Below are 20,280 nucleotides of genomic sequence, written 5' to 3'. Positions count from 1 at the left end.
TACTACTGACGCAGAGTCCCAGAAGCATACAACCAGGGAACGCAAGCACGAAGGAACTTTTCTATATTTACTCAAGCATTCCAAGCAAAAATTAATTTAATTCCTGAAAATGATGCCATCATGGGATTATATATGGATATTACTTATATAGATGTTTCAAAATGCATTTATACATATATACTGACTATATATTTGTAAAAACATACACACTATAGTTGACAGAAGATTTTTAAGTGTAATTTTTACTCATGTTTTTCATCGTAGACACTGACATTAGATCCTTGGTCCTGTGTTACCTCTTTGTACATAAAAGGCTGGTATGGGTTTGGGGTTGGGGTTAAAGGTCCAATCATTTATTTATGTTGTGCACACAAACATTATTCCAGGAATGCTAACATGAGGACATTTGTAAGATTTCACTGTTATGGTACCTTTATATACTCACAATCTTTCTTATGTTGGAAATATTAGGGACAAAGATCACAGTCAATTTCTCTTACTGTGAAGTAGAAGAATATCTTCCAAGTTTGAAAAAATTTTCCGTAGTTCTGAGGGTGACAGAATCCCTTCTCTGGACACTCGCTGGTAGAACACTTGGTCCAGGACCTTCAGAGTCCGCACGTGAGCCCTCTCAGTGTAGAACAGCTCTGAGCAGAGAGGCAAACAGCTGTGTTACCGAGGATGAGTCCATCGACCTCTGTGCCTGCCTCACCCACAGCCACTACAGCATCCCCGGCTGTGCTCCTGCAGGCTGTGACTGGAACTAGCTAGCAAGTAAGTTCTATAATAACTACGTGTAGTTCAGAAAAGACAGAGTATCTCAGAGTCATTTTCTTGATGCCATAGAACTCTCCCACATATTGGCTCTAAGAGTTTAATACTAGCAAATAAAAATCATTAAAAACTGCTTTGTCCTTAAAGGTTAACAGTGTACTCCCAAACTCTCTGTCCTTTTGCGACGGTGCCCACCAACCACGACTACACTGGAAAGCGTGAGCCCACATCATGTGGCCTGTAACTGAGCCTTCCTCATAAATACAGCACCTGCACTTAGCTCGCCTGCCTTCACACCTCACCTCTGAGGCCGGACTTGTAATTTCACGGTTTCAATGTTACCAGGGCCAAGAGCATGCTTATTCCAATCACATCCTGCAGAGGGCGCCGCGCCCAGGTCCCGCCTCTGCCGGGCTCCCCTGGGCAGCGGAGGGAGCTGCACCCTTCCCCTTACAGCTGTAGATCCTGATTCCTTCCATCACCCTGGGCCTTACGTTCTCATTTATAATTTACAAACAAAATGAATTTAGCCTGAAAGTGAAGTGATGGCAAATGTTGTCTCAATGATCTTTTTGTTTTAAAGTTCAAGGGTCATCTACATAGTTTAGTTTCCTCTTTGTTAAAACAAAAGACAAGCAGAAACTTGGACGCAAACACCAAGACTCCAGGTATTTCCTGCTCTAATAAAACTCAGCACATGTAAACAACAACAGAAGCTCATTAAACTCACCATTAATCACTTCCTGCCGTTTGATCTCCCCTTGCTTCAGTCCCAGCAACACTTCCCGGCTGGCCAGCTGCTGCCAGTTGGGTGGGTCCGTCTCTAGGTCCTCGTCAAACTGTTCATCCTCACTTTGACTTTCTCCTAAAGCTATGCTGTCAAACCTAATGAAGAAAAAAATGATGACGAATCCTATTTGAGGACATCAAGCAGAAGCCTTTGCATTACAGTAAATCAGTCTGATGGACTGTGTAGTGTTTCTTCTCTTGAAAAATGTATTACTTTTGGCCCTGGCCAGTTTGGCTCAGTGGTTAGAGCATCGGCCTGTGGTCCAGAGAGACCCGGGTTCAGTTCCCGCTAAGGGCACGTACCTCAGTTGCAGTTTGTCCCCGGCCCTGTTTGGGTCGTGCAGGAGGCAGCCACTTGATGTGTCCCTTTCACGCCGATGTTTCTCTCTCTTCCATTTTCAGGAAATGCCTTTTTCCATCTCTGTATTTTCATTCTCTGCATATCTCTAGATCCGACACGGGTCTGTCGGCATATATGCACGAATCTTATTTCATCCACCCCGTTGTTTTCGTGGAGCATTTCGTACATTTGCACATGAAGTACTGATAAGTATGCAGTTTCTGTCATTTAATTAATGTTTTTCTGATTGTTTTGGAGTTCTTCTCTGTTCCTTTCTTATTCTCTCGCTCTTGTACGTTGATGACTTTCTACAGTGTTGTTTCCTTTCTTTATTGCATTGCTCACAGATTTCTGGTACATGCTCACCACTTGGTCCATATATACCATGCCTGTTCATAGCAGTCCACTATGAACACATGGTCACTTAGTTCTCATACACTCTAATATCACTACAATTTGTACTTACCCCCTGCACATTTATGCTTTTATTTCTTTCATGTGTGCCTTTATCCCTTAATTTATTGTTGTGATTACACACGATCCTTCTACTTTCGCCTTTTATACTTTGTACTCACTTTAGAGTTGGCTGTTACTAAGTGTTTGCCTTTGGCAGTGAACATTTTCTTCTTTCCTTTATTTTCTTGGTTTTATTTTTTTCTTTTCTACTTATAGAAGTTCCTTTAACATTTCTTGCATTACAGGTTTATTAGTGATGAAGTCTTTTAGCTTCCACTTGTCTGGAAAGCTCTCTCTCCTAATCTAAGAGGAGAGCCTCGCTGGGTGGAGTAATCTTGGTTGTGGGTCATTGCTTTTTATCACTTTTGAGTATTTCGTGACAGTCCCTCTGGCCCACAAAGTTTCTGTTGAGAAATTAGCTGACAGTCATACTGGAGCTCCCATGGACATAACTGCTTTTCTCTTGCTTTTAAGATTCTCTTTGTCTTTTACCTTTGGATTGTAATTATAAGGTGTCTTGATGTGGACCTCTTTGGGTTTATCTTGTTTGGGACACCCGTGCTTCCTGGGCCTGTGTGTCTATTTCCTTCACCAGACTAGAGAAGTTTTCACTCATTATTTCTTCAAACAGGTTTTAAAGTCCTTGCTCTCCCTCTCCTCCTTCTGGGCATCCACATGACACAAATGCTGTTACACCTGTTGTCCCAGAAGTCCCACACACTGTCCTCATTATTTTTCATTATTTTCTTTTTGCGGTTCTGAAGGGTATTTTCTGCTACCTTGTCTTCCACGTCGCAGATTCAATCCTCTTCTTTAATCTGCTATTGATTCTTCCAGTGTCTTCTTCCTCTCAGTTACTGTGTTCTTCACTTCTGACTGGATTTTCATGTGTTCGAGCTCATTTAACTCATTTGTATATCCTCTCTGCTGACTCTTCCCCTAAGTCCCTTGAGTGTCCTCGTAACAAGTGTTCTGACTGCATCCGCTGGATTGTCTCTAGTTCAGTTCTTTCTCTGGAGTTCTGTCTTGTTCTTTCTTTTTAAACGTTTCTTTGTCTGACTCCCCATATTTGTTTCCACATATTAGGGTGACCTGTTGCGTCCTCAGTTCTTGGCAGAGTGGCTTATGCAGCAGGTGTCCTAGGAGACCCAGCTGCAGTCTGGGTGCTCTTGGGGTGTCTACCGTGTGGGCTGTGTGTGCCTATTACAGTTGAGCCTGATGCCACTGCGCAACGGTGGGCAGGACTGGCCCTGCGGCAGCCTGGCTGTGAGGGCTGCTGTGGCTGCACCAGGCGAGCTGTTGTGCAAGGACGGGGCTGACCTCTCGGTGGCAGCGAAACCCACCCCTCCCATTCGCCCTGTGGAGCTGCTCGGTGCTGCTCTGCGTGTTCTGAAGCCAGCCACAGTGTGTGTTGTTTCTGGAGCCTCTTGTAAGGGCTAGGTGGGCGGCTCGTGCCACCTGGTGGGAGCTAAAGCGCGATCAACGTTGGATGCCTCCTGTGCGGCAGTGGGAGACACGTGGAAGAGGTTATGCTGCAACGTCAGGTTGGCTGTCGACAGTGCCAGGCTGGAGGTCCTGTGGTAGTCACCATGTAGTGGTCACTAGCGCTACGCTTAGGACCACTTAACTGAAGCTACTTTCCAAGCCAACAATGGCCCCAAGTTATGCCGGGTGTGGGGCCACCTGATGGGAGTTACAATGCAAGCTGAGACTGATTGCTGGTTGTCCTGTGCCTGGGGCCCCTTAGCAAGTGACACAGAGTGTACCACAGCCAGCCCCTACTTGTCTGGGGTTTGGGGACCCTCGGAAGATTTTAGGGAAATCTGCAGCATGAGCTAAGGCAGACTGCGCGTGTAGAAAAGCTACCGGAACTGGCTCAGGCTGGCGGGGTGGTGTCTGAGTGAATCCACATGGCCGGCAGCAGTGTCAGCCGGGCTCCAGGAGGCACAGACGCGGACCTGCTGAGCCTGCCAGGCGGGGGAGGGGTCAACAAAGGAGCAGTGGTGCAGCCGGCACGTCTGTCTCCAGAGTGTTGTTCTGATGTCTGTCCTTCCAGATCTCAGCCCCAAGCTACTCAGCTTAGCTCCCCCATGTGCCCCGGCAGTTCCCGCTGCTGTCCTCACGCTGCAGCCCGAGTGAGTGGGTTCAGAGGTCCGTCAGTCAAGGCTTCTCGAGAGGAAGGCCTGGCTCCAGCAGCCTCTGCCGCCCTCAAGCGCAGTTCCAGCTGGTTCCCAGAAATCCCACTGGTTTTCTCAAAGCAGCAGGAGTCAGTTACGTCCACGGGAGCTCCTCTTCCCAGCACTGCCGTCCCAGGCAGGGAAGCCCAGTGTGGCTGGGACCCCTCATTCCTCAGGGGAGATCCCCGTAGCCAAGACACCCCTTCTGCTTCTTAATTTCCACACGGTGGGTGTGGGACCTCCCCATTTCATGCCTCTACTCCTATGGGTCTCAACAGGGCTTCTTTCCAGTCCTGGTTCTAGCACTTCGAAGTCCGGCTACTCCGGGTGGTCCCTTCTCAGCGACGGCTGCTCCGCGATTTCGTTGTGATCTGTGCTCGTGGGAGGACGGGCACAGCACCCACCTACTCAATCATCTGGGCCAGGAGTCCCGAGTCTCTCTGCCTTTAAAACAGGATTTAGGGCAAAAAATATACATCTCCTAAAACGTGCCTCTATGAAATCCACCTTAGGGTCACTCACTTTCGGAAGGGCTTTGGGGTCCCGTGTTCAGTCATCCTGAAACAAGGAAAACAAAATGGTGATCACAAGAAGAAAACGCCGAAGGGTTCCACACTGGGTTAGACTACAATGGCCAACAAATCCTTCTTCTGGATATTGTAAGGTAACTATCAAATGAACTGAAAAACATTAAGTACCTATCGAATATTTACTACCAATACCAGTTCCAGTTCCTCCCCAAACACCACACGGGGGAAGAACTGTGAAATGCAGGGACACCCTACAATCAGAACACGCCGCACAGGGCCCTGGACGGACCGTGTCTCTGAGTTACCTGTCTGCCTCCCACTCCTCCTCCTGCACCTGGTCCAACGCAGGAGGCAGGAAGTCGAAGACGGCATTGGCAGTGCGAGGTGTGCCGTCCACGGAGTCTCCAGGTGCTGGAGTTTCTCCTACTTGTTTCGATCCTGAAAAGAAAAATGTCAGACATTCAACTCGTGTCACATGCACATAACAATATATACGTGTTATGATCACTGATGTCCAGCCGGTGTGGCTCGGTGGTTGAGCATCGACCCATGCATCAAGAGGTCGCCAGTTCGATTCCCGGTCAGGACACATCCAGATTGTGGGCCTGACCCCCAGTGGAGGTGGCCAGTCAATGTTCTCTCTCATCGATGTTTCTCTCTCTCTCTCCCTTTCACTTCCTCTCTCTCTAAAAATCAATAAAGAAAAAAAAAAAAGATGATCACAGAAAACCAATAACTTAGCCCAAAAGAGCTTCCACCTAGTCCAGTCACGTGTGTATTTGAACAACTGTGGGTAAGCTAGAATCTAAATTCTAGTACGTAAAATTTTTAAATACATTGAGAAGCAAACAGGAAAGTCATTTTAAACAGCTTTTAAATGTCAGCATAAGACACGGCAACAACTCAGAAGAGCTCTGATGAGAAAAAACATTCACTTTGTCTTTCCTGCCCCCAATCTTGTTCATTCACGTTTCAGACGTTAGGGGATCCAACAACAAATGATGACTTCATACTTCTTCTTCTTATTATCTGTAGGTAACATCTGTTTCTTCCTCCTCTGCAGATATCGCTCCTTTAGGCTTCCTGCCTTCAATTCCCCATTTCTTCCCAGTGTTTTATAATTATACTATTAATCGGGTTATTAGTTATTACCTAAGTTTAAACAATATAATTACACCTACATTTTTATCCCTTCAAAAAGTCAGTGTCTCTTCTATGCCAGATTAGGTATTTAGTGTGCATTTCCTTCCTTCTGATTACATTTCTTTCCGCCTACCTTCATTTCTTTCAACTACAATTTTACTTGTATGATTAACAGGATTTTTTACATTTCCGTTCTGATCTGCAGCCCCAACTAAATTATCTGTGCTTTGCTTAAGAGGCTGATTGTAAAAGTCTGAAAACTAATACAGTGCTTACATTATTATGACAATAAGCACAGATAACATACATATACATAGCATCCCTGCCGGGATGAAAGGTGTGCTAGGTAGGACTATATCTTCTCTTCTACTGATCCAATGATGTAATTCCTGGGACATTTGAAATAAAATACTTACTATATTCTACTCCACCAATTACTTTAAGATCATGCACTTTTATTTTGTTCCATGTTTAAAATCATGATTTAACTTTCTGAACAACTGTTTTTCTCAATGCTTTATTATTGCTGTCAAAGTAATATAACTTTATCAAGTCTCAAACTTTTCATGTGCTGTTATTGTACAATAAATAACGTGCTCAAAGTCCCCTCGCACATCCTCTATGCTCGTGCCCCACCGGGAACAGCTGCTCCCGCAGCCTGTGACACTGTCGTCCGAGAACCGCCCTTCAGACACCCCTGGGTTGCTTCCCCTTTTCCTGGATCTCATACACTTTCTTTCTTAATATTGCTCTCACTCTGCTGAAGTGGCATCTTCAAAAATTTTCAAGTACAAGGTACATTTCAGATAAACTCAATCCTGGCTTATCTGAAGATGTCTTGACATCTTTCTTCGTTTTACGGAGTCTGAATGGACACAAGTCTGAGGTCAACGCCACTCCCTTCAGAAGCCGACACGGCTCAAGCACTGGGCGCTATCAGAGGTGCGGGCGGTACAACCCCTTTCTTTCTCGTCAAGCTTTTAGGATTTTTTTCTTTATTTCTGGTGCACTGGAATTCCCAGATATTTAAGGTATGATCTTCTATTTTTACTATTATTCGCTGTAGGTGGTTCCAAGTGAGCTCTTTCTGTCTGGGAAGCATCCTTGTCGCTTCTCCATCCGCCCGCCTCCACTTCCTCTGCGATGTGGGGTGACCGAGACCTCCCAGTGCTCTCCACGCGACTCCTGTCTCTTCCTTCTCTCTCTCTCGATATTTATGACATACCTTCTGGGTGTTGCTTTGACTTTATTTCCAGGGTCGATTTTTCTCTTTACAATTAGCAGTTTGAAAATATGTCCACAAATTCTTTGATACTACCCTGTTCAAGGGTAAAGCCCCATCCTTCTACCGGAGTGTGAACCAGATTTAGTGACATGATTCCAACCGGCTGAGGGACCATGTGCACCCAGAGACTCCCCACTGGCTGAGGGACCGTGAGCACCCAGAGACTCCCCACTGGCTGAGGGACCGTGAGCACCCAGAGACTCCCCACTGGCTGAGGGACCGTGTGCACCCAGAGACTCCCCACTGGCTGAGGGACCGTGAGCACCCAGAGACTCCCCACTGGCTGAGGGACCGTGTGCACCCAGAGACTCCCCACTGGCTGAGGGACCGTGAGCACCCAGAGACTCCCCACTGGCTGAGGGACCGTGTGCACCCAGAGACTCCCCACTGGCTGAGGGACAGTGAGCACCCCCAGGGACCAGAGCCATGAGAGACGTTGCGGCTTCTTTCTTGCTCCTTCCTTCAGATCACTCTGGGAAAAGTCAGCTGCCACATCACGGAGCGCCCAGCAGGTCTATGGAGAAGCCCATGTGGTGAGAAATGGAGGCTCCTCTGTCACCAGCCTCCTGCGTGAGCAGGAAGCGGTCTCCTGCCTCCACGTGGCTTCCAGACGGCAGCCTATGGCAGGCCCCAGCCAGAGCTGCCCGAGGTGCTCAGCTCCTCACCCACCAAGACACCAGAGATAACAGACTCTCCGCGAGGGAGCATCCAGCTTAGGGGTGTTCATCACACGGTTCACTAGTAATGCAGTAGCTGGCACTGCAGGTAGCGGTTCCGTTAAAACTTCCCGTGGTCTCTGGGTGCTCCTTGCCCACGGCCCCTCCTCTTGCTCTACAGATGTAAGTGGGAACTCGAGTCTCGAACTCAGTTCTGGAAGGTGCTCGAGAAGCAATCTGTTCAAAAACTGAATCTGCAGCAACAAAGGCAAAAAAAAACCCTAAAAAAATATTCACAGCAGCACGATGTCCACGGTGCAGGGAGGTAAACCTCTCACTCCTCTCCCCGTCTCCGGAGGACAGGCGGGCGGTGCAGCCAGCAGTGTGGACGTGCTGTTGGCTTAGAACTGAAGCTCTGTCAACAACAGAGACACTTCTCATGACAGGAGACGATGGGGAATTGAGGCTCGACTGTAGTAACTTCTTTCTTTTCCCCAAGTACACTATCAAATTCAAAAGGCACAGTTTCAAGTTCTTGTCTATCATCAAAATCATCGTTTTCTGCCAGAGGCAGTTTTTCTGTTCACTTTGGATTCTTTTTACACCACTGTCGGGTGCACCTGCAGTGGCACATTCTCTTACATCCGACTCCGAGAAGCACACGCCGCCCAAGCCGGTAGCGCTGCTCACAGCTCAGGGTCAAGACCCCGCAGACGCCCGGCTCTGCTCTGGTGACGCAGCCTCAGCTGGAGTTCTCGGAGCAGCATGAGTCCCGGCACCCCACTCTGCCAGGGTCTAGGGGAGTCCCGGCACCCCACTCTGCCAGGGTCTAGGGGAGTCCCGGCACCCCCACTCTGCCAGGGTCTAGGTCCCCAAATGTCAGGAGCCCAGGACAATCACTGTGGGGAACGGACTCAGGGCCACTCACTCCTCTGGCACCTGAACGACCATGGCTCACGCTCTGGAACGAAGGTCAGAAGGTGCTGACGTTAACTGTTCTGATCACAGACTTTCACCTTTTTGTCCTTCAGCTTCCTCATCCATGTGCCGCAGCTCACGCAGCTGAGCCTGCAGCCTCACGGCTCTGCCGGGCAGACGGCTCCTACCACGAACCCGTTTCCTTCACATCATCTTCCCCCATCAAACCACTGTTGTCCTCTGTCAATCTCCCAAAAATCTGCTGAAATCTCTTGTTGACAGCATCTTGTTTTCCTCTATTTCCTCTTTATGGCTTTTGTTTCCTTGTTCTCCACCGTGTTTCTATTTCCATGAACACGGGAGCACGATTCTGTGCATGTATGTACCCCAACATCTGCAGCATTCTGGATCAGACTCCAGACTTTCCTCCAAATGTCACCCCTACTTCTTTCTCTTAAATAAAAACCTGCCTATCCCACAGGGAGGCTGTGTTTCCTGTGACAGCCCTCTCCGAGAGGGATGTGTCCCGGTCACACGCCCTGTGCTGCAGGGTGGGGATGAGATGACGTCCGTCCTCAGTACCATTCCCAGACCAGGAACGTGCCTTCCTGCAGCCACGCCCCTGCCCCGGCTCCCTCTGGACCCGTCATGGGTCCTCTCAACAGTCACCCGGCAGCACCTGACCGGACGTCTGCTGCTGGCTCAGCTTTCTTCTCCTGCTGACATCACGGGGTGACCTCAAAACACCACACACGATGGAGCTGTTCAGACTCCTGTCTCCTTAGCTTCTTATCTTCTTCACCTTCAGCAGCCTCCTCCGTGCGCCGCAGGGGCCACTCCCACAGCTTTGTCCTGATGGGTCGGCGACAGAAAGTGAGCTGCTCCCAGTCACTCTCAGGCCTTCCTGCTTCAGATGGAACCACCTGTCCTCCCAGCTCAGGTGCTAACAAACCACCACAGGCTCAAAGCAACGTGACAACGAGCTGTCCCCCAGGACGCACAAGGACGCACGTCTCTCTCTCACTAAGTCCTCGCTGCTCCCACCAGCGCGTCACCTCACACACTCGCACTGATCTCCACTCGCCGCACAGCTGCGTCCCACGGCACGCAGTTCCTCTCCTGCATCTCCAACCTCCTTCCGCAAACTGGTTCACCCTTGGAAACACCTCTAATCTCTCTCATGTTTAAGTTTCCTTTACACCCCACATCTGCCCCACCACTGACCAGGCTCCCCGACGCGCCCTCGGCCTGTGCTCCCCACTCAGCACCGAGTGGGTGTGGGCACCGTCCCGCCCAGGAGCCTGAGCTGCAGGGCAGGAACCTGTGCACGGGGGTCGTGCGCTGACACCCGGCAGGAAGCGAATGCCTGATAGAGTTGGATGGATGAGAACTTAAAAATTATCATTCAGTACAGGTTTTTCATTAGTTCAAATGTTAAAACTGAATTTAACTGGGGTTCAGTCCTGGTTAAATAACCTGCTCCTCTACGTCTCGTGAGTAGGACTGTTCGGAACCTGGGTGCTCAGTGAGGCCGAAGCACAGCTCACCCGTATCGTTCTCCTTCCCTCCGTCCTGGGGGACAGGGGCCACGGAGGCCACAGGGGACATGGAACTGGCCGCCAGGTATCCGATGTCTGCTCCTTCGCTCGCTGACCCGCTTGGGCGCCACTTGGCCGCGTCCTGAGGCTCGGGGCTCGCAGGGGAGGGCGAGGGGGAGGGCTTGGGGTGGCGTTGCTTCTGCAGCTCCATGGCTCTGCCGACTGAACAGAGAGATGGTCAGCACCGCATTCCAAACAGCTGAGGAAGCGGACGTAAAGACCTGAGAGAAAGTCTACGACATGGTAGGCCCTAGAAAAATACAGACTGATTATTCCAGAGTGAGGAAGAAGGGAGAGTGAGGAAGGTGCAGAGGGAGGGGACAGAGGGGAAAGAGGGGGAGACGGAGCAACATGAAGGGGAGAGAAAGATGAGTCGGGCCCTGGCTGGTGTGACTCAGCGGTTAGAGCGTTGGCGCATGGACAAGGGGTCTCGGGTTCGATTCCTGGTCGGGGTTGTGCAGGAGGTCAACAACTGATCTCTCTCCCTCCCTCCTTTCCACTCTACCTGAAAATCAATGGAAACGACCCTCAGGGGAGGATGAGCCACAATGACGAGTCATGAGAAGGGCTGAGCAGAGCCACGCAGCGGGCAGGGGTGCCGAGACGAGACAGGCACACGCGGAGCCTGTGGAGCTGCAGCTTCTGCAGGAGTCGGGATGGAGCCTTCAGCTCCCTGGGCTCCCAGCAGCTGCCCACTGTGCCCAGCACTCAGCTCATCACCACAACACGCCTCAGGCCGTCAGGACGAGCCTGCCTGGTCGCCATCCCTGCCAGCCACAGGAAGCTACAGCCTCTCGGCACCACCCTCCCGGCACTGCGCATCCTCACAGGGTTTCACACAGCGTCAACCTCAAAGTCCTTCCCTCCTTAGCTCCAAACATTCCTTCTGTGTCCCTTGGACCCGTGGTCAGCATCTGTGAAACGCTCCGTCTCCTCAGCCTTCTCTAAAGGTGTCCTCCACCTTCTCCGCGCTCCTCAGCAGGGTGCTCACGGCAGCACAGGGCTCCTCGCCGTGCGGGCCATGCGCTACCGCCCCCTAACCACGCCAGCGCTCTCTCAGGCACTGTCTCCTCCACCAGGCCTGACGGTGCAGGAGGGCCAGGAAATGAAGCACGAGGGAGAGGTGGAACCTTGCAGAATTATGGGACGAGTAATATATGCATAAAAAGTTTAACAAAGTATGGTGGAGAGATCCATGCTCATTTTGTGTGTGTGTTTTTTTTTTATCCTCACCTGAGGACACTTTTCCATTTATCTTCAGATAGAGTGGGATGGGGAAAGGGAGGGAGGGAGGAAGGGGGAGAGAGAAAGAGAGAGAGAGAAACATCGAATCAAGAGACACACCTCGACTGGCTGCCTCCCTCACGGCCCTAACTGAGGCCAGGGACCGAACTGCAACCCAGGTACATGCCCTTGACCAGAAGCTATCCAACGAGTCTTCTGTCCGCGGGCCGACGCTCTAACCGCTGAGCCGAATTGGACAGGGCTGTGTCTTTTTGTTGTTGTTTTTTAATTTAAAAATCTGAACTTGAAAGCAATCGAAACTAGAACAGGCAATAAAGTGCCGACAGATACCGTGGAAAACCCTACTGCCCTGGAAGGAGGTGTTCACAAGAGTCACGGGCCACAGGAGATTTCAGTCTACATGTGGTTCTGAAGGGACACAACACCCTGGAGGTTTGAGGGGTCAGGTCCAGAACACCTGTCTCCAGCCCCCGCCCTAGCTGAGGAGCCCACAGGGCGGGGGCGGGGACGCTCCTTCCCAACACCACTCACTTGCGCTGTTGTCCTGCCGGCTTGGCCTCCTTGGGGGTCCCAGGATGCTGGAGAATCCTCTTCGCTTCCCCTTTTCTTCGCCTTCCTTATCTTTCTTCATACTTTGCTGGAGGTACAATCAAAGAGGTAAGAGATACATAAGATTTCTCTTGTTGCTTCCAAACACAGAAATCCAACTCCAATGGCCATTTGAAAGAAATCGGTTCAATGTGAATGAGACACACAGCACCCATCAGAGCCTGGCACGGCCCTGTGCACACATCACACTGCAGACGTCCGGAAGGAGGCGCCACGGGGGCGAGCGGTGACACAGGGGACCAGGCCAGGGGCGGTGCAACCCACGGCGCAGATGGCGCGTCCCAGACTGCACTGGAAACCTACATGATTCCATCAACCCAGGCACTCCATTAAGTTCAATTTACAAAGCTGAAGATACATATTTCCACACTCTTCAGAGCTTACAGTCTTAGCAGATAAAAAGGCAGCTATGTGACGTGCATGGGGAGCTCGTTTGAGATGGTGCGTCTCTGCACAAAGGTGGCCCAGCGCACCAAGGAGCACGCAGAGCTCCCGCACAGGGCGAAGGAGCTGCAGCCCCAGCGCTTCCCCATCTCACAGAAGCTCGGCGAAGCCACAGGACCACCACGGTGGCAGAGCTGCCGGAAAGGACGAGGCGTGGCAGGGTGGGGTGCGCTCTGGGGGTCGCTGCTCAAACCTCTGCGGCCCAGCAGCCGGACTGCTCGCCAGACCAGTGTTTCACAGGAGCCGCGCGAGCCCCCGGGGTGCCCGCCGCCGCCGCTCTGCTGGGAAGTCGACTGAGAAAGGGAGGCAGGAACCCGAATGCAAAGCAGCTGAGACCGGGGCTGGGCTCTTCCCCTCACCTTGATTTTTGGGAGAAACCCGATGCGACCCCGCTTATGCTCCAGATTCCGAGGTTCCTTCACTCGCACTCCCAGGTGCTTCATGTACATGAAGATGACGTACTGCGTGGCCGCGCTGGGGGGAAATCAAGTGAGAGACGACTTCTTAGAGGGGAGGGTGCGTGGAGCACAAAGAGACGACTTCCAACCCCCGCGATGGGGTTCCTAGAATTCACTCCTCGAGCACACAGCAGGAATTACCAGAAAGGGAGTCTACTCAAGACACTAGCGTATTAGTCAAATAAAACACACACCACCAGAGGGAGATAGTCTATATTTTTTAAGTTAAATAAAATATAATTTAGAAATGAAAAAACAGTTTATTTTTTTAAAATTCTAGAAATAAAGAAAAAAAAAACAGCTATATTACCTCTTATCTTCTTCTATGGCCTGGGCAGTCATCCTAGAAACAAAAACATTTACAAATGAAATACGGAGATTTGAAGCGTTGCTATTAAACCCAGACACTGAGTGGCAGAAGGCCAAGTGCTGGGAGCCGCCCAAGTCTCTGCCACGTGGGGTGTGATCCCCGACCTCCAGTCCTCACGGGAGCCACCTGCTTCCACGCTCGTGTCATCAGCTGTCAACGTTTTATAGCAAGAAAGTGACAGTGGGAGCTTGGCTCTCAGTTCATTCCGGAAGGCTGTTCAAGAAGTGATTTTGTTCAAAAACAGAATCATTGTTTTCCCCATTAGAAATAATGCAAATTGAATTAATTCATTCTTCACCCCCAAATGATTCCCCGTTTTAACCTTTCTTACATACAGCACATGTCTAATGTGCTGTTTAATCCGTAAACAAACACTTCTTTCCTTAAACGTGCCGAGCCGCCCCACACCTCACAGGACCCTCAGCACTGCTGCTGCCTTCCAGGGCCAGCGCGAGCAGGCTCACATCCACTGCTTCCGAAGGCTGTGACCTGCGACTGTTTGTTTATCCCAATCAAATAGTTTTTCTACCTCTCCCCTTGCCTGGATCACTGTTTCTTAGACACCTCTAGCCACATTAGCACCCTTGATGGCCTCTTTATGTTTCAGAATTGTGCTAATCGTCCATGTCACCAGCGACAAAAGCAAAAACAAAACTATTCACAGCAGTCTCCTGAGAGGTTAGCTGTGAAGGGCCTCATCCTGGCCCATTCTCTCCTCTGCGGCCTGAGATGCTTTGTGTCAGGGCGATGTATCAGCATGAAAGGGTTTGTCCAGCAGCCTCCGCTCCCCAGGAACAGCGTGTGGAGACGGGACTGTCTGGGAAGGAGGTATGAGAGCCAAGGTCCGACTGCATTCCCAGAACCTCTGAACTGAAGCCAGTGGAAGTATTCAATCTGTTTTGATCTGTGAGAGATTTTCTAGGTACTCATTCTGCTAATACCCAGAAAAAGACAGTCAAAAACTGCATTTAAAGTATCAGCATAAGTAAAAAAATTCCAGTTTCTCAAGTGTCACGACAAGATACACAGCCCCACACACCCTCTCTGAGGCCCTGTGCACCTGCTCAGAGCACTCCCAGCGTGACCAGCACCTCAGACGAGGGGCATTCCACAGACTTCTGTTACTCACAGCACTTCCTCGATTCTGGCAACAACCTGCTCTGCACACGCCCGCTCCTTCTCCAAAGTCGCCCGGTCCTTGTCTCGCTCCACGTCGAGTTTCGTCAGTTCGCTCTCCGCCAAGGTCAGCCCCATGCTCCGTTTCTGCCTGGGGGGAGGAGGGGTTTCCTGAGGTGGCCTAGAGGAAACCAGCCCTCATCCGAGTTTTCAGCTACAGGTGTCTAGCAACAGGCACCCAGCACCCCAGAGGAGAAAACTCCATAGGCAATCGCTCAACAGAACACATAACCCAAAGGAACATTTAGCACAGATACTGGGCTCAAATGCTGAAACCATACGGAATGGGAACTGTGGACTCGACCATCCTAACACTTTGACTCCAGATGTTCGTTATGTTTTAATTACAGTGGTAAAGACCATATGCTAAGCTGAAGATTAAATATGTACCCTTTCCTACCTGAAAAAAACTTAATTCAGAAGAATGACATGCGCTCACATCTACCACCAAGCTTACCGGAAGTCTTCCAAGTGCCTCTGAATCTCCGGGTGGACTGTCTCCTGCATCGTCTGGATGTAGTGGCGGTGCAGTTCCTCAGGGATGAGCTCAGGTCGCCTTTTTTCTGCAAAAAGAAAAGGGAAAGAATGACTTGATCTAAAGGTATGACCTGTGCATTCGAACTAGCAACATATCAGTGGTATTTGGTGTAAACTCATCGTGGAGTAGAACAAAGAGACCTTCTATTCAGTTCACGCATTTCACCTCAAATTCAGATTCCATTTACAGTTAAGTGCGGGTGACCTACCAGTCACCACGTGACACACAAAACCTTCGGAAATGAGCCCAGCTGCCCACCCGCAGCACTGACTCCCCAGGACACCAGTGCTCGGCCTCACCTAGATCTGCTGCTATCTCGTCCGGAACGGGAACTTTCAGGTGCTACAACAAAACGCAAACAGAAAGTAAGACACTAAGGACTTTTCAAGATGCACACGAGCACCTGTGTGAAGTAAACTAACAGCCTGGGCACCTATTTTCACAAGCATATTGATGTCTAACCCACTTACTGTGCTTCACCCATCCAGACACAGCTCTGCTATGTCCTGCTGTTTAGGCTGGAAAATAAGCTCCTTCCCAAGAATCGTGCTGCACAGGAAACACCCAGTGTTCACTGGACGAGTAAGTGCTCCTGGGCCTTCTCGTTCGCATGGACTCTGGCTTTCTAGAATCCTTGGTTACTATCATCAGTCACACATCCTTTGAATTAATACACTAAAAACTAAACTATATGGCCCTGGCCAGTTTGGCTCAATCGGCCTGTGGACCAGAGAGTCCCAGGTTCGGTTCCCACCAGGGGCACGTACCAAAAAAAAACTAAAAACTAAACTATATGTGTCACCATGTGAAAATTTCTCACACAGAACCATGACTTCTAGTTGCTGTCTCTGAGGTGCTCCCCCTGCAGACCAGGGCCTCCCAGTCACTTCCTCAGAAAACCCTCCCACAGTCAGACGCAATGAGGGGTCCTGATGTCACCGAGGGTGAGGCGTCTCAAATCTCCAGTGACCATCTGTCGTGCTCCCACTGCTGAACTAACAAAGTGACTGTGTCAGAACTTAGTTCTTTACAGCGACAACTTTCCCCATAATAACTGCAGTTTCTGGTCCCACTACCAGGGAAAACAGTGTTTTCCTTCCCATCAATTTGCGAAATGTCTTGAAAATAATGTTTTTGCATTTACAGGAAATATCTTAACCTCTGCATACTTACTTTGTATTGTACACTCACTTAAGTCATAAACTTCCAGAATGTATACAATCACTGTCAGGTCTGAAGTTTTACATTTGAAAATAAGTCACTGCTAGAGCGAGGGGACCCCTGGCCCCACCTGCGGACAGGGAGACGGACTCTGGGGCCTTCTCCTTCCCTGGCTGCAGCTCAAAGCAGCCCAGAAGTAATTCCAGCACAGACACAGAAATGCAAATAGATGCTCATTTATGTACATGGGTATTTATATGAAAAAAAGAATCACCTGTGGTTTAGAAATAATTAACAAATTAATCAAGGTTCTTACATTGTAATGTTAATAAACTTACAAAGATGAGTATCAAAATATAAAATCTTAAGTTAGCATGGAGCTCTTTTAAAAAATGCAAAATTCAAATACTTCAGTATACTGTCATTTCTTCATGGAAGCAAATTATGTTCATCAGTATAATGTGGAATATTTTAAACAATGACAGTAAAGTCAGAATCCTAATTCACTGAAAAATATCTGCATGACCACTCTGTGCCATGATCTATTAGTACTGGTGAAACAGCAGTGAACAGACAGAAAAAAGTATCTACCCCGACGAGACTTACACTCAGGGCAGAGCAGGAATACAAACTAACAAACTAAATTACTGCAATGTAAGTTCCATGGACAAAGATAACAGAAGGTAACACAAGGGAAAGGGAGTGAGTTTCAGCAGGTGGTCAGGAAAGGCCTGAGTGAGGGGTGCTGTCCAGCAGTGGGCAGCAGCCTTGTGAAGGGTGCAGAGAAAACGGGGGGCTGGCGGGGTGGAGCCAGAACCTCCTGTGTGCTCATCTGCTGAAAGACAGACAGGAGCACCGGCACGGCTTGTGCCAACGTGAGCAGCTCAGCAGGAAACAGCTGGTGACCCAGGACAGGAGACACGATCCGCATGGGCGTGGGGCAGGGGTCCTGCAGAAGTTCTCTCCTGTACACTGTAACCTTCTCAAAGAAACAGCCAGGTCACCAGTGAGGAGGACAGAAGAGGAGAGACAGCAGCTGCAGGCGGAAGGAGGCACGAAGCAGCCTCGTGAGAGAACTGGGACAGGCCGCGTGGCGTCCGGGAAGCCTCAAGCTAACTGCTCTTTACCCTACATCAAAGCTAGTAATAAAATTCTTAGAATAAAAACCTACTAAGATTTCTACTGGTAAAATTAAACACTACTATCATTTATGTGAATAAGACCTTTTCCAACACTTTGTAGATAAACTTGCATCTGCAAATTTCAAAATGGCCAAGAAGAGTTCAATAACATAAGTATTACCCTTTGGACGCTAATATAGAAATGTGTTCTCTCTTTACTCCCTCATTCTAATCATACACACGTGTGAACCCAAATATGCTCACATATTCCTAACACCTACTGTGACAACGCACATGCCCACCACTGACGTGGACACGATACGAAAGGAACGTCGTGAGTCCTCAGTAACGGACGTGTCACAGTGCACAATAAAGTCCACAACCTCAGGAGGGAGCCCTGGCCAGTGGGGCTCAGTTGGAGTGTCATCCCGCACACCAAAAGGTGGAGGGTTCGATTCCTAGTCAAGGCACATACCCAGGTTGTGGGTTCGATCCCCCGTTGGGGCATGTGCATGAGGCAGCCAGCAGCTGATCAACGTTTCTCTCTCTCTCCCTTCCTCTCTCTAAAATCAATGTGAACAACGTTCAAGCACACGGGAGGGAACTGGCGTGAGAGGCTGGGAGTCAGTACAGCAGAGCAGACAGCTGGACTCAGCCACTCACTGCGGATCGGTCCAGGAAGAACTGGTGAAACTCAAGAAAGACACGGCGCGTCTCCTTGGAACTGGTCTGTTTGTACAGGTCCGAGTACAGGTAACAGAGCTGCCGCGAGAGATAAAACGGAGAAGACGAGGTGAGAAGCCCTGAAAAATGTCACCTGCCAGATCCCGCACATCAATGTGGGGTACGGGTAAGCATCCACGAGCAACGCAGTTGCTAACGTTTGACAAAGCATTTAAAAATAAATAACATTTAAGTATCTTTTATGTCTATCCTTATGTTTAGAAAACTGGAAAAAGTCTGTCCACGTATTTTGCAGAAGTCAAAGTTTCATGGTTTACAAATCAATGTAAAAACTGTGAAACACATTACCAATGTCGCAGGGTCGAACTGTGAAACCACGTGGTGTAAAAAAACAGCCAGGTGAGCAGGGCGAGATTTGACTAGTTCAATGCTTTGGAAACAGCTGCACTGCCCATTGATCTAGAAAAAGAAACAATTATACATCAATAACTCCAACACAAATGCAAAGTGTAATGTAAGCTCAAATAAACATAACTATTGAATTTTTACTTGAATCTATCTTTAAAAAATTCAAGGTTTAAAGAATTTCACTAGAATGAATTAGAAACACAGGCTATTTGGGGGGATGGGCTGGAAGTAAGACCATCTTGGGAGAATGAAGTTTAGATGATTATCAAGGAGCTGAAATGTCTACAGATCAGGATACAAAAACTATCTAACAATATTCTAAAAATGTAAAGGAAGGTTCTCTGCCTGGTAACAAAACAGGTGTTTTCCTTTTCTTTTGGGATAATTGCAGAAGTAGTGGTAGAAAATGGAGCTGTATGGTTTTAAGTGAGACACCCCCTAGAATACACGAATGCTTACACTGAAAACAGAAAACAGTAATAGTTAAAATTTTCATATAATTTTTCACATTTAAATAAAGAGAGACTAAAGTTAATCTAAACAAACAACAATTCTACACAATCTTTTCAGAAAATACAACAAGATGCAAGGCTTCTTACTCATCCTAAGAGGCCAGCAACACCCAACCATCAAAACCAAACAGAGAGATTACAAACAAAAACAAGCCAAACTACACTCCAATATCCCCCATAAACACAGACACAAAAATCCTGGGCAAAATAACAGCACATTGGCAAACTGCACCAGCCGCACCTGTGAGGGAAACACATCGTGAACGACCAGGGCTTATTCCCAGAATGCAAAGCTGGCTACACGCTGCTGTCGACCCACGTAACTCACCGAGTCAGGAGACGCGTATAATCATCTCACTCATTCAATAAAATTCAGTGTCCACTCATCAAAAAACCCTCAGCAAACTAGGAATAGAAGAAAACTTCCTTAACCTAAAATAAAAAGTCTCTACGAAAGACCTACAGCTGACTCCATTATGCTTGATGATGAAAGAGTAACCTTTCCTCCCAAGGTCAGCGATAAAGCAGAGGGACAGTCTCACCTCTCCGGTCCAACCTTGCACTGAAGTCCCAATCAGTGCAGTGAAGGTAACAACAAGAAATAAAAGATAAGTAGATTGGAAACAACAAAAAAAAAAGTGTCTCTATTCACAGAAAACATGGTTGTCTCTGTAGAAAATCGCAAAAAGTTATTTTCCAAAGCTCCCATGAGCACCAAGGGACAGAACCAAGCCAATCCTATTCCTATATACCATCAATGAACAACTGGAATTTGAAATTATTTAAAACAACAACAATGAAAACCCTTTACAATAAAGCCTCTCCCTCTCAAAATGGAGTACTTAGGTATAATCAATGACGTGTAAGTTGTAAAAGCAAATGCATTTC

At 48.7% G+C, this 20,280-nt stretch overlaps 1 protein-coding gene across 1 annotated transcript in view; it reads right to left on the bottom strand.

Annotated features, from left to right (window-relative positions):
- ARHGEF12 (Rho guanine nucleotide exchange factor 12) overlaps positions 1-20,280 on the bottom strand; it is a 117,113-nt gene that overhangs the window by 29,988 nt on the left and 66,845 nt on the right. The window contains exons 14-26 of the mRNA XM_036260064.1: positions 18,821-18,931; positions 18,452-18,550; positions 15,806-15,848; positions 15,426-15,531; positions 14,922-15,059; positions 13,733-13,765; positions 13,324-13,438; positions 12,443-12,548; positions 10,616-10,828; positions 5,372-5,504; positions 5,059-5,094; positions 1,505-1,659; positions 501-647 (exon numbers count right to left, since the gene is read on the bottom strand). Coding sequence (XP_036115957.1) covers positions 501-647; positions 1,505-1,659; positions 5,059-5,094; positions 5,372-5,504; positions 10,616-10,828; positions 12,443-12,548; positions 13,324-13,438; positions 13,733-13,765; positions 14,922-15,059; positions 15,426-15,531; positions 15,806-15,848; positions 18,452-18,550; positions 18,821-18,931 — 1,435 coding nt within the window. The remainder of the gene's footprint in view (positions 1-500; positions 648-1,504; positions 1,660-5,058; positions 5,095-5,371; positions 5,505-10,615; positions 10,829-12,442; positions 12,549-13,323; positions 13,439-13,732; positions 13,766-14,921; positions 15,060-15,425; positions 15,532-15,805; positions 15,849-18,451; positions 18,551-18,820; positions 18,932-20,280) is intronic.

The sequence above is a fragment of the Molossus molossus genome, unplaced genomic scaffold (assembly GCF_014108415.1).
Source record: "Molossus molossus isolate mMolMol1 unplaced genomic scaffold, mMolMol1.p scaffold_m16_p_13, whole genome shotgun sequence".
Taxonomy (NCBI): domain Eukaryota; kingdom Metazoa; phylum Chordata; class Mammalia; order Chiroptera; family Molossidae; genus Molossus; species Molossus molossus.
The sequence above is the reverse complement of the archived record's forward strand: the minus strand, read 5'-3'. Positions and strand labels throughout refer to the sequence as shown.